The sequence below is a fragment of the Chanos chanos genome, chromosome 3 (assembly GCF_902362185.1).
Source record: "Chanos chanos chromosome 3, fChaCha1.1, whole genome shotgun sequence".
NCBI classification, from domain to species: domain Eukaryota; kingdom Metazoa; phylum Chordata; class Actinopteri; order Gonorynchiformes; family Chanidae; genus Chanos; species Chanos chanos.
Window position 1 is genome coordinate 6980001 of NC_044497.1, and position 13513 is coordinate 6993513.

The 13513-nt window shown below is 42.9% G+C and overlaps 1 protein-coding gene across 1 annotated transcript in view; it reads left to right on the forward strand.

Moving 5' to 3' along the window:
- The window catches only part of pou6f2 (POU class 6 homeobox 2), an 80086-nt gene that overhangs the window by 8823 nt on the left and 57750 nt on the right, over positions 1-13513 (forward strand). Inside the window, exon 2 of the mRNA XM_030770110.1 lies at positions 11417-11511. Coding sequence (XP_030625970.1) covers positions 11417-11511 — 95 coding nt within the window. The remainder of the gene's footprint in view (positions 1-11416; positions 11512-13513) is intronic.

Sequence of the window (13513 nt, forward strand, 5' to 3'; positions counted from 1 at the left end):
CTGAAAAAGTGTGCCTAAACTCAAACTGTCTCATTTACAACAGAGTACTGCACTGTCCATTACTAAGTCTTCTTTATCAACACTATCTAACAAACACAAAGCCCAACAGACAGCCAGTCCACACACACACACACACACACACACACACACACACGCCATAGAGTCAATCTCATGGATGATGACTTTCCTTCAACCCCTCCCAATTTGGCAATGGGCTGATTACACAAACATAATGTGTGTATGTGTGTTTGGAAGGAAAGATATGAGTTCTATGGGAAGCAGGGGTCTGTGTGTGTGTGTGTGTGTGTGATGGTGGTGTTGGTGTTGAGGGGTGGGGGGGGGGGTGGGGGTTGCTAATGCATGTGAGGCTAAGTAATAAAGTGACAGAGAGCTAGTGCTTTAAATGAGACAGTCTCCTGTAAATAAAGGCGGTTTGGGGGGGGGGGGGGGGGCTGCACGGACTGGCCCCCGAGTGTTCCTCCTCAGAGTTAGATCTCATTATGGGCTTGGCTTAGGCCTTTAGTAGTCTACTTAAAGCTTCTACAGGCTCAGATCTCCCTAATGCATGCCTACCAAGCATGTGTAATCCACTCGCTAATGCGCCTCTTGTGCCCGTGGCCATGAATAAGATGCTATTGAAGCACGTAGCAAAGAGAGAGAGAGAGAGAGGGAGAGAGGGAGAGAGGGAGAGAGGGAGAGAGGGGTGGGGTTGGGGGGGGGGGGGGGGTCCAAAGTGGTCCCTCCTTTGTTTTTGTAATGGTCCGCTCGCGGGCCAGGCAGGACAGGGGGAATCGGAGAATCGGATCGGCACACCCATTTGAAGTCGGTAATGGGTGAAAGCTTTTTTTTTTTTTTTTTTCTTTTTTTCCTGCTTTTGCGTTGAACCTCGTTGTATCTTAAGCCTCTTGGACTGTTCATCCTTAACGCGCGGACGTCGAGCGAAAAGGTAGAAAATACGCTATTCATCAAAGAACAGGGCGCACGTACGCTTTCCATCGCGCTCAACCGCACGAGTGACGCTATGGCGTATCCAGGGGCGATGAATACGACATGAAAATTGAATTTTCTGGAAAAAAATTTCAACCGTTTGCAGTTTGGGCCTACAAATGTTTCAGACAAACACACACACACAAAAAAAAAACAGTGTCTCTTTATAGTGTGTGATTGTAGTATTATGACTGGTGGGCTTCAGGGGAGTAATGACTGAAACTTTAGCATGTATCATTTTAGTTGCCTACGCAGAGCAAAGAGGACTACACATATATTCTCCACACTTTCTGTGGCTATGGGTTTAAAAAGCTAACTTTGTCTTCCTATTGTTGTGTGTTATATATATACATATACAACATACATTAAGATGTCTAACTCACCCATGTAGAGTGGAGACATTGTTTAGATGACCTTTATGTCTTGTTAATTTAAATTTCTTTCCATATTGAGTACATTGTGTATTCTTCTTAAAGTAATATCTCTTGAGAAATGGAAATTGCCTCCGTACGGAATGATAAAAGCTATATATCCATGTATATATGTGTGTGTATACAAACACAGTAGATTAGGCCTATTCTTTCTCTGTGAAGTGTAAAGAACCCCAAACAAACTTGAGGCCCTGTTCTCCTACACAAACACGCCAGCGTCGCGTTGTAATGTACCCGACGCCGTCACCTAATCACGAGAAGAAAGCAGACAGCAGATGGAATGTGCTGTGTGTGTGTGTGTGCTAGGAGTCTGACGGCAATGTTAACTAGACCCGGGATGTCCTTCTCAATGCCTTTATTATTTATGACTGATACTCTTTGAGCACTGACCAGTACTAATGCATAACCTTCTGTCCTTCTAGCCTCATCCATGATTCCTTTGAAACCAAAGATTGAGGGAGATGAGAGACGGGCGTGTTTGTGTGTGTGTGTGTGTGTGTGTGTGTGTGTACGTGTGTGTGTACAGAGGGGTTTATGGTAGGTGGTTTGAGGTCCAGGCTATTGAGAGAAGTTATTATCTGTTTTTTTTCTCTCTTTCTCTCTCCCTTCTCTTCATATTTGAGGAAGTGGAATAAAAAGTGGGGGGCGCCTCTGTTCTCAGAGAATGGAGTTGCGAGAGCTTCAAAGTCCCCCCCCCCTTCCTGGTGACCTTCATTCCGTGGTGCGACAGAGTACCCGATCACCTTGTGTGGGAAGAATTTCAGAGACGGGACACGGCAGGTCCTCTTTACCGCATCTACCTTCATAGAAACCCCCCCCACCACCACCGCCCCCCCTCCCTCCCCACGAGCTTCCTCGTGTTTATGATGATGCCTATTGATTTGTCTGAATGACCTTGGAGAAGTTGAGAATGACACAGTTAAGGTTAGGAACATGAGAGGGACAAAAAAAAAAAAAAAACAACCAAAGAAAAAACGAGATGTCGAGAAAAGTGCTGGAAAGGTAATTGTTGAACATACTGAAAAAAAAAAAGAAATATATTGAGTTTTATAACAGGTATTGTGTTGCAAACATGATAGGTGTCTCTCGATTGGAATACTACCTCATTCACCGTGACACTTGACACTGGCTGTCGTTTACTGTTTGTCGCGTATTGAGCGAACGCTAGCACAATATGTTTTTCAGTCCAGTTTCTTTTTTTTCCTCTCTTTAAACACGTTCAGCTAAGTATTGCGAATGGTTTAAACGGAATTGACGGTGCTGAGTTTTTTTATGATCTTTTGGTTAAATTGTACTCATCTGACTCGTATGTCTTGGATTACACCAAACTGACTTCAAGTTTAAGATTATGCCACTAGTACCTGCGTGGTACCTGCCTTTAAGTTTCTGGAACATTCTTTACTCAGAATGATTCCAAGATATCCATTCAATCACACCATCATTTCCTCTTCTTCTTCTTCTTTCTTCTTTTATTTGAGCTGATTCTTTCACTCCAGAATGCCATCTACAATTATAGAGAGGCACTGGTGCATTATGGGTAGAAAGGAGCAGAGAAAATTGGGGCACAGAAGGGTAGCCTGGGGGAAGGCTGTGGACGCGTCGGTCCTGACGTGTGGGCATCTGGGGCTTTTGCTTTCTCACACCGACCTGGGAACCAGTGACAGGGTCTCCACAGCCACTGCCTGAGGCCTGCTTTAAACGTCCAGTGACAGTCAACCGCAGACCAGACACAGTGCCGGGAGCATGAAAGGATGGATGGAGAGGACAGTGATGTCATAAAAGAAAGAGTGAAACCTCACACAGAATTGAAACAAAACAAAACAAGACGAAAACACAACACAAAACAACACAACACAACAAAACAAACATCCCTCTCTTTTTTTCATTCGGACCAGCGATATTCACAAATCCATCTGAGGAAATTATTTAACTGACAAATTGTAAAAGGTAAAATATCCTCTCCTTTAGATTGTTCTGCTCCTGGACGCAGTGATGTCTGAGGGACCTTTGGTTTCTCCCTGTGTAAACAGCCTATGTTGCACAGGCTTTCGTTATGATATGATGTGACAGTTGATATAGGCCTCAGCTTTGTCCTGACTGTTAAAATAACGTCGAGTTTTACCGTTTGTCACGTGACTCCGCCGATCGATAGCAATTTTCACTTAAGCAGATGAGCCCCCCCCCCCCCTCCCCCCCTTGTTTTGCTGTCTTCGCCGCTTCTGTTTTACTCGGAAAAATTCCGTAAACAGGTTATTCCATGGCAGTTCCAGAAGAGACAATAAACAGATGGAATTAGTAACAGAGATGACAGCAGAAGAATGGAAATGAAACACGACATGATCTATAATTTACACAGTGTGTTCATTAGCAGGATCCTACTGACATACATCAACTCAGATCTCATAATTATCGAACACAGACGACGACTAATTTATCTCAATTCATGCAAAGGCCGTCCGTACAAACAACGTCCACAAATCGTTTCGGCATCTGCCGAGATTATTCGTACGTAGATATATATACGGAAGAGGAAAAAGAGGTTTTCAGATCAATCGATTTAAAGCCGCTTTAAGAAAATGAACACACATCTGTTACTGTTACATTTGTTACCATTTCTTAGCGTGGTGTCAACATTACCTTTATGTAAAGTACTTGGGGGGGGCGGGGGGGGGGGGCGTAAAGTGTTGTCTTTCACGGCGACACGGATAAAGTGAAGGATAGAAACCTTGAGGGACAGACAGATGGAGGGAAAAAAAAACCAAAAAAACGAAAGGCTTTTTGCAGGACGGGGGACAGGGGTCTGGAGGTGAAATCCTATTTGCTACAAATATGGTTAAAGTAATCCAAGAGCAGTCTCACATCAATCGAAAAGTAGACGACCCTAACATTCTGCTCCCCTCCTCTAAAAGGGTTAGAGCTTCTTTAGGAAAGGCGTGGCCTTACCCCTGGAATACACAGATGGCCATAAAAGGATGAGGAATTTTTTCGAGTCCTCTAGAATGATCTTTGTCTCTTTCAACCCCCGAGCTAATCGGGTTGACACCACCCGAGGAGGAGACAGGGTTTTCCCCTTCGCAGATGCGTCCACGATTCCGTCTCATATAATCACAGTCGCAAACCCTGTCCTGTTTCTCTCTTCCATTCCTCTTCTTCTATCGCTTTCTTATTCTCTCTCTCCCCTCTTTCTTTCTTTCTTTCTTTCTTTCTTTCTTTCTCGCTCTTGCTCTCTCTTTATCATTCCATAATACTCTCTCCTTCACTTTTTTTCTCTCTCTTTTTCTTTCCTTTTTTACCTTCAAACTCCCTCTCTCAATCTGTCCATGAAGCACTGAGCTGAGAAGCTTAATCCCTGCTTGCCTATAGATTTGCATTACTTTCCATGCAACAGCTTTATTCTGTAACCATTTCCCCCATATTAATGAATCCTGAGAGGTCATCACTATGGAAACTTACTGCACCCCCCCCCCCCCCCCCCATGTTTCTCCTCCCTGAGAGTCAAGTCCAAAGCAAGCATGCTATGCTTCAATGTGGACCTCAGTTAACACTTTTCTGAACCCTGCTTCACAGTCAGAGACTTTATTAGCAAGCACACGTATTGAAGTTTATGGTACAAAGTAGTCGCGTGAGTGTAACTGTCCCTGGACTGCTGACAAGAGTGCTGAGCATTGACCTGTCACTGAACACGACGTGAGTTCTTAAAGTTCTTCTCGGACGCCTCCTCATGAGACACAATTAGCGTGTAGCATGAGAAGACGGTACGTAAATGAAAAACCTACAGATAACCTGTCCAGCGGTAGAAAGCGGAGTGTAGCAGACCCATGCGCGTTGTCATCAGTTACCATTTAGTCTCAAGGCGTTTAAAAGAGGTCAGAACGTCACTGCTGTTTAGCCGCGTGTCAAATTTACACCAAATGACCAGGGCAGGTTTGTGCATGCTGCCATCTGATAGTGTCAGTACAGAGCAACCAGGGGTCTTTTCCCTAAGTGCTTCCTCCATTTGTTCTTCTTTCTCTGTCAAATCCATCCATGCATCCATCCATCCATCCATCCATCATCTCTCTCTCTCTCTCTTTCTCTCTCTCTCTCTCTCATCTCACCAATAGTAATATCTCTCCAAACCTTTCAGCGGCATTAGCTGAATCAATGGCCAAACAGTTTAAACAGAACTGGCTGATTATTGACAGAATTAAAGCTTGTGTTTAATATGACCTGTCATGCACATGGTCATCAGGATGAAGCCCTGTTACCCTCCTCTGGGCTTTATTGACTTTAACTCCTATTGATTGCATCATCAACAATACATCAGCAATAGTTAAAAACGTCTGTGCCCTGTTTGGCCTTTGGCAAAATTTTCACTCAGATCATAAAATCATAAAAAAAAAAAAAAAGCCATCGTTAAATATGTTTTAAATGGGTCGATGTGATAAGCATTATTGTCTGAAGCATGTTAAAAGTCACGGCTGTTGTCTTGGTAACAGCTCTTCAGATGTGTAATTCATGTGGAAAAATATGAACGGTATGCCATAATGAAACACAATAACTGCTGATCCAATTTAAAAATCAGCTGATTTTTTTTTTTCCTTTTACGCCTTAATTCTTCACACTCAGAAGTTTTGCTGCTTTGCACACGACGTGATTGGATCCAACGAGAGCGGGACTACTAGATGATAAACAGATCATTTCATGGCCCCTGAGAGGAGTGTGTGATGGAAGCGTCTGAGCTGAGCTATTTAAGATCACACCATAAGGTTTGATGTTTTAGCCTAGCTGATGTCGAATAGTCTGACTGGGTTGCCACAGTATTCATCCCACACATTTTAACTTATGATATAATGCATTTCCACTAAAATAGTCAAAGTGTTAAAGCTCTCTTTTATGGAGGGGGAAAAAAAAAAAAAAATTGATTCATAAATGCACTTGGGGGCAAGATCTAACCCGTTCTCACAAAGCTTTCAATAACAGCCATTTTATTCAGGACGTCGATTCGTTAAAGCGACCTCGTCGGAGGAGGCGGCGTGCAGATCGCTGGACGGCTGGCTCGGTAATTGTTTTGTGGTGGTGTCCTTGGGGTGGGCACCGCACATTCAAACCGACCGTAGATGAGGTCAATTAAAGGCAGCTCTTTGCACTCTATAAAAAGCCTTCTAGCTCCTGGCCCATTCCGCTCAGACCATTCAAAGCTCCTCTCCAGTCGCCACTTAGTTGATCAATGCAAGGGAAGGGTTTTTTTTTTGTTTTTTTTTTTAAACGTAACGCCAGGCCTCCGCAGCGTTTGTTTCAGAACCCACACAGATGTTAACTGAAACCCTGAGATCGGAAACCCTTTCGGGCTCCAACAATGAATTCGCCGACAAAAGGGACGGCGAGAAGGCGCAGACGTGTGTGTGTGTGTGTGTGTGTGTGTGTGTGTGAGTGTGTGTGCGTGCGCGTGTGTGTTTTACAGCTATTATTTTTAGACATTCAGAAGATGATAGGGAGCAAAGAGATTCCTCTTGTGAGGCTTGAGAAACCAGTAAATGTCTTTTTAGATCACGTAAACCAGCGTTCAGCGTTTTACTCGGGGTTTTAGAGTCAGGCTCTGTAACATGCTTTGGCGCACTGAAAACAAGTAGAATCAGATTTTGCTTTGGAAAACATTCCCCCCCCCCCCTCCTCCTCCTCTGTTCCTGTACTCCGAGGAAGAAGTTAGAAAAAAATAAAAAATAATAATAAAAAGCCGACGACCCCTGCCCTCTGAATCTTGGCCACTTTGTCAGAGTTGACAGGTCGTGGTTAACAGACGGTGTTGGCCATTCTAGGCCGCGGTGCCTAGCCCCCCTGACGGACCAGCCCCTGGCTGTAGGAAGTGTGTTTAAACCACTGCGCGTCGGACCAGTGTGAGCTCAAGACAATTTCTGTCACGACGAAGAGACCACACGCTGTTTGTCTGACATATATCTGTTTAACACGAAGCATTAGCAACCTCATATCTGCAGAGCGGCCTTCAGCACTGCTGATAATAACCTTTTCATGTAAGACATGCAAAGCACAGTGGTTACGGATTTGGTTTACCTGATGTCTATGTATATCATGGGAGAAAAAAAATAATAAAAAAAAAAAACACCTGAAATTGCTCTTTTGGGTAGAAGCGTTACTGTTGTCTTAGAACAGAACCCGGCATGAGTGATCAAAAGGTAATCCACTTATAGGACAGTCCTCTGTAATAAACAGGTTAAAAGTACAATGGGATCCAGTAATATGAGTGAATTGGTGCCGAACTCCCTAGATGTTTCATTCACCGGCTTTTTAATTTTGTTGAAGGGGGGAAATATCATACAAAAAAAAAAAAACTATGGGGAGAAGGCTTTAATGTGCATTTATTTATTATTGATTTCTTTCCATGGTCCTCATACAAGTGAATGCATTAACAGTTTTTTTTTTCTTTGTCAGGGGATCAAGCTTACTCCCATTCCACTAAAAGACTCATTCATTCAATAAGTCAGAATCTCTGGCTTTGCTTATCTAAAGGGAATATATTATTCACAGTGAACGCGGTTGGACAAATCATGCCTTTTGTGTGAAATTTCTCATTATTTATATATTACATTGTCATGCATTCTGTCATCTGGATTCCTTCATCAATTATAGAGGAGAGTGAATCTTTTGATTAGGGGGAGAATGCCAAGGCTGTGTCTTCTCTCATTTTTATTTCTTTCTTTATTTATTTATCTTTTGATACTGAGATGGTGAGCGTATGATTATGATCCGGGCCACTGACTGAACCTGACAAATAAACAAACAAACAAACAAAAAAAAATTCTTTTGATGTTTCATTTGCCAGCTCTTGTGAAAAACATTAGCCTATGTGGAAACTGAGAGGCAGCGTCTGTTAATCATATCACAGTTGTATACTCAACCCCCCCCCCCCCCCCCCGAAAAAACCCCCAAAAAACCAGCATCATCATTTTCTCAAATGCTCATCCTTAATTCACTGTTGTTTCACTCAGATATATGTGCATTGCTAACCTATAGAAAACAATATGTATCCCGGGTTAATGCATTGTTTCAGTTTTCGTTGCATTTTCAGGGAGAGTGTGAATGTTCAGCTGATTAAACTTATTCGACTTGCCCAGTATCTACAAGACCCATTGCCTATGTTAACAGTAAATAAATATATAAAGTCAAATATTTATTTCAACACAGATATATCAATAAATGAGTTATTTAATTAAATCCAAGCCATTAAAGATGCCTTCAAATATCAGTATTGCGGAATTCATTTTCAGAGTGTTTTTTTTACAGTGTAAACGCTCTTGAATCCACTTTGTTGTATATGTCCTGCTGTGTGTTGTCATGTCTGATAAAATCAGTAGCTAAGTTACACCAACTAATGAGTTGTCTGTATGATGTCCTTTTACAGTCGTGAAACCTGTAACAAGAGTACCAAACAGATTATGACAAATAGAAGACCAATGACACAGTAATGAGGAGAAGGTGCAGTCATTTTATGAGTATTAATGTAGACCACTTTTCAAACAGCACTTTCCTGTTGATTTCAAGACGTCATTGGTACAGTCCAGTGCATGCCACTATATATTTGACCACTGTCACTAGTCACAAAAAAAAAAAAACCCTAAAAGAAACCAAGAGTAATCACAAGAGTTCCAGGCTGGTGTCATTTTTAACTGTCAGATCACTCACTGACAGTTAACAACAACTTTAAAGCACTGTTACATTAAAAAAATAAAAATTAAGAGATCAACGCTGACAAAAGAGAGTTTCTTCACTCCAAAAGCACTATGTATATATATATATAAAGAAAAGAATAAAGCATAAGTGAGTTGTATTCTTGGTTTTGTCTTCAAGGTTAAACCAAGTGGGTGGAAAACAGTACGTTTGTGTCTCATATACTGAATATTATGAAGGCGTTGAAAACCTGATTCCACAACAGTGGAACTGAGCGTAAAGTGGAGAGAGAGAGAGAGAGAGACGGAGAGACAGAGAGAGAGAGAGAGAGCTCTACAGTGATGTGGTGCGTTACTATAGCGATCCTGTCAGGCACCTTTCCTTTGACTGATCAGTTGTTTTTACATGTTTACTATCCGCACTGTATTTTAGTTTACCTAGATTTTAGGTTACCTAAATTAATTATTAATTAATTACCTAAATTAATTATGAAGCAGGTTTATACAATAATTGGAGAAAATATGTTTGTAGCATAAAAATATGATTGTACATTAACAATAGTTGGTTTACTGTTCATAAAGCACTACACAGCTAAATGTTTACGTAAGCATTTGAGCAAGATGAACATTTTTCATTAATGAATTTCAGTCTAACTTGATCAACAAAAACATCTTGTTGAAGTTCCTGTTCGCTGAAAAGATTCAATTTTTCTCGTTTACTCATTGAGTGAATGAATGACTCAGTGAGCAAAAGTGTGAGTTTATTGTCTTTTTTTTTTCATCATTTTCTTCAAGAAATAGATGACTGTGGCAAACGACGTCGCATTAAAGCCATATAAGGTTAAAGCCAAACGTCACATTATGTCACATTAAAGCCAAATAAGGTTAAAGCCAAAAAAAAAGTTAACAGGCATTGGGGGTTTTTTTTGTTTGTTTTTGTTGAAAAATTCAAACAAGCCATGCTTAATCAGCTGCTCGGATGCCCTGGCTAAGGGCCCTTTAGTTTATGTAGGCCAAGATCCCAGATCAATCCAGCGCTATTACAGTTGGCTAGCAGCGTAGGGCGTTTAGAGAGAGTGAGAGAGAGAGAGAGAGAGAGAGAGAGAGAGAGAGAGAGAGAGAGGGAGAGTGGTGGTGAGTCTGCAGGCCTGGGGGTATTCATACTGGTCTCTGAGGATAATGCCTCATTTAACCAACCATAACCCTGTCCAATTATGCCATGTGAATATGGAGACGCTGTAGTGCGTGATGGGTAAAAAAAAACAAAACGCGTGAGGTCTCTATTGAATGCTGCGAGGTCAAGCGCGGAATTTCGCGCGCCGAAATTCACGCTGATACAGCAGCGGCCGTAACCTCTATACGGAGCCCCGTCGGAGCGAAAGCAGATGGGTTTCATCGGTGAATTTCGTAAAGAAAACAGAGAGCTTGGCTTTGTTGGTTGTTACTCTTAAACGCGGTGATGTCTACTACCTGTCCGTCTCTCTCAGGCTCCTGTCGGTTGTGTAGTTCGGAATGCGTTTATTTGCCAGGCAAGGTGAGACTCCAATGCGGCGATTTTGTTTTGGCTTTGAGTCAGAACTCATAATTTCATTGGGCTTTCAAAGGGGGTTCAATAGAGGAGCACACAGTCTCACTTCTATTCATGTTCTGTGGCCTCCTGTGGCCTCCATGTACACACATAACAACAAAACCTTTTCAAATGGGTTTGGCGAAAGGACAGAAGGCTTTAGAAAAAAAAAAAAACAACATTTGAAGTAAATCAAAAGCGTCAGGTTTATGTTCGATACTGGTGACGGCTGCGGAATGCATTTCGTTCTCTACTATCACATGGTGCGTGGTGAGTGTGTGTGTGGGTCTATGTGTGTGTGTGTGTGTGTGTGTGTGTGTGTGTGTGTATCTAAGGGATGTAAAATGGGTGAGTAATGTGGAATGGTGTAGTCATCAGCTCAGTTCTGGGCCTCTGGCTGAGACATTGGTGGAGTGACACACACACACACACACACTGTGACTGAGCATTTCTGTTTACACTGCACAGTGTGTGCCATGCTGTTTACACTATTGATAAAACACTTACTCACAACATCTACTCCCTACAGAGGGCTCCCTGGTATCAGAACACCCTACTGTTTGTGTGTGTACGTGTGTGTGGGGGGGTTTATGTGTGTGTGTAAAAATATTAGAAGAAGCTATGCATTGTGATGAAATTTGTAAACAATGTTTTTATGCTCAGTTACTAAACCTCTGTCTCTCTTTGTCCCTCAATGTCTCTCTCTCTCTCTCTTTCACTCTCTCTCTTTCTCTACCTCTGTTTCTCTCTGTCTCTCTCTCTCTCAGGTGGGCGGGGTGGTTCTGTGCAGTCCGATGCCAGCAGTAGCCCGTCAGAGAGTTATATGGGCCAGTCACACCCAGCATATCCAGTGGGACCGCAGGTTGGCACACATACACACACACACACACACACACACACTCCCAGTAAACAGATCAATGAGTGATGATCTTTCGTTCAATGATCGTCCGTTTGACCACGTGTGTACAAAGCCCTGTAAAATCTTCGACTGGCTCACGCAAACTGATCGTTAACACACGTCTCCAAATGTATTAAATTAGTCCGAAAATTGCGAAAGGACAGACACTCACAGTATAAGCAGCATGAAAGTACACATTCAGAAGAACCGAGCGCAGCCTACGGTTTTGAAGTTTGGCTCTTGAAGAAGAAATCTGAGGTTTTAGAAACTCATTCCGTGTTTTGTGGAGGCCAATGACAGGGCAATGTGGAGTTAGTGGGATCAGTTAGCAATAACAGTACCAGTGTCTTACCCTGACTCTTCACTCTTTCCCTGAGCGCCGAGACTCTAATATATGAATCCTGTCAGGACCATCCCGGGGAAACAAACACTTTTCAGCCACAATGACTCTCCGCATGCCACAACCAATTCCCTTGTTTTGGGATCAATATGTTTTGATGGATTCTCTCTCCAAACCCGGATATTGTGAGCACGGTCATTACGGTGCCGGATCACTAAGAGGGCAGTTAGCCCAGCACGAATCCAGCTCTACGGTTGGCTCTCTCTCACATGTGATGACAGGAGGCTGCTATCTGCACCATTATGGGCAATTTTTCAGTGCCAACGCTGCCAGCCAGGGACCGGGCCGCGCTCCTCTCTTTTCTTATTGGGGGGAGCGGGGGGGGGCGACGACGACATGGTTTCTTTCTGGTTTCTTCCAGACAACCCACCAAAAATACATCTCGTCGTCTCGCCAGCCGGCGTCGTAAGTGGTGCTGAAACGCTTCGGGGGGGGGGGGGGAGAAAAAAAATCATCTGTTTTTTATCATTTGCTCTCCAGGAAAGCATAATCATAAGGCAGTGACCAAAAATGAGAGTGGATTACCTTTTAGCTCCGGAACATCCATTTACCCAAATGCTTGTTTGAAAAAAAAGAGAGAGTAAATGCAGTTTTAAGAGCAGGGTAATAAGGCGACACCACCACCACACTCGATCGACGGCGATCAATCACGATGATAATATTTAAAAGAAATACATGCCACGTACAGTAACAGCAATGATAACAGGTTGTAGGAGTGAGGTAAGAGACGGAACGCGTTCTCGGTCGTTTTTTCATCCTTGAATAGGATCAGTTGGCTTTCATTTTTGTGGATATTTTACAGAACAGCGTTATTTTTCTTTTTTCAGGTGCCCAGACATAGCCCAGAGTCATAACACATTTTCTTCAAGGGGTCTTCCGTATTAACGTTCGTCGAATACATTTTAAATGCCCACAAGAGTGTATCGAGTGGAAGGAATGAAGGTTTATGGGGATGGCAAACAACATTCAAACAAGCAGAGCAAGAATAGGGGATTTTTTTTTGGGGGGGTGGGGAGAGAGTTGTTCAGCCATTTTAAAAGAGTGTTTTGGATGCTCGTGGATTCCATTTCACAGCCGCGCTGGGGCTCGGATCGGTTTGTCCGCGGACCCGTCACACGGAGCGAGGGATGATGGGAAAGCTGTGTGAGCCGTTAACGGTCCTAATGCGGAGAGCACCGACTCTCGCACGACGTGCAGGGTGTGTGTGTGTGTGTGTGGTTTTTTTTTTGGGGGGGGGGGTATATTTTGTACCTCTGATACCTGTGAAAGGGTCCAGTCAGACATAGCCAGCGAGGATCTCTCTGTTGCTTTTTACATTTTTTTTCTTTCTTTCTCTCTTTTTCCCGAGCAGGAAAACATTGAGTTGACACAGACAGTCCTTGAGAGAAACAAAAATGGCATTCCAGCACTGTTGGTAGGGAAGCATTTGAGATTTGAGCTATTTGGCATTCCCGCAAAAACACCATTAAAAAGGAATTTTTCTTTATACTGTAAGACGGGAACCATCTCGGGCGTTTCTAAGATGTCGCACTGAGAGAGAATTAAAAAAAACAAAACAAAACAAAA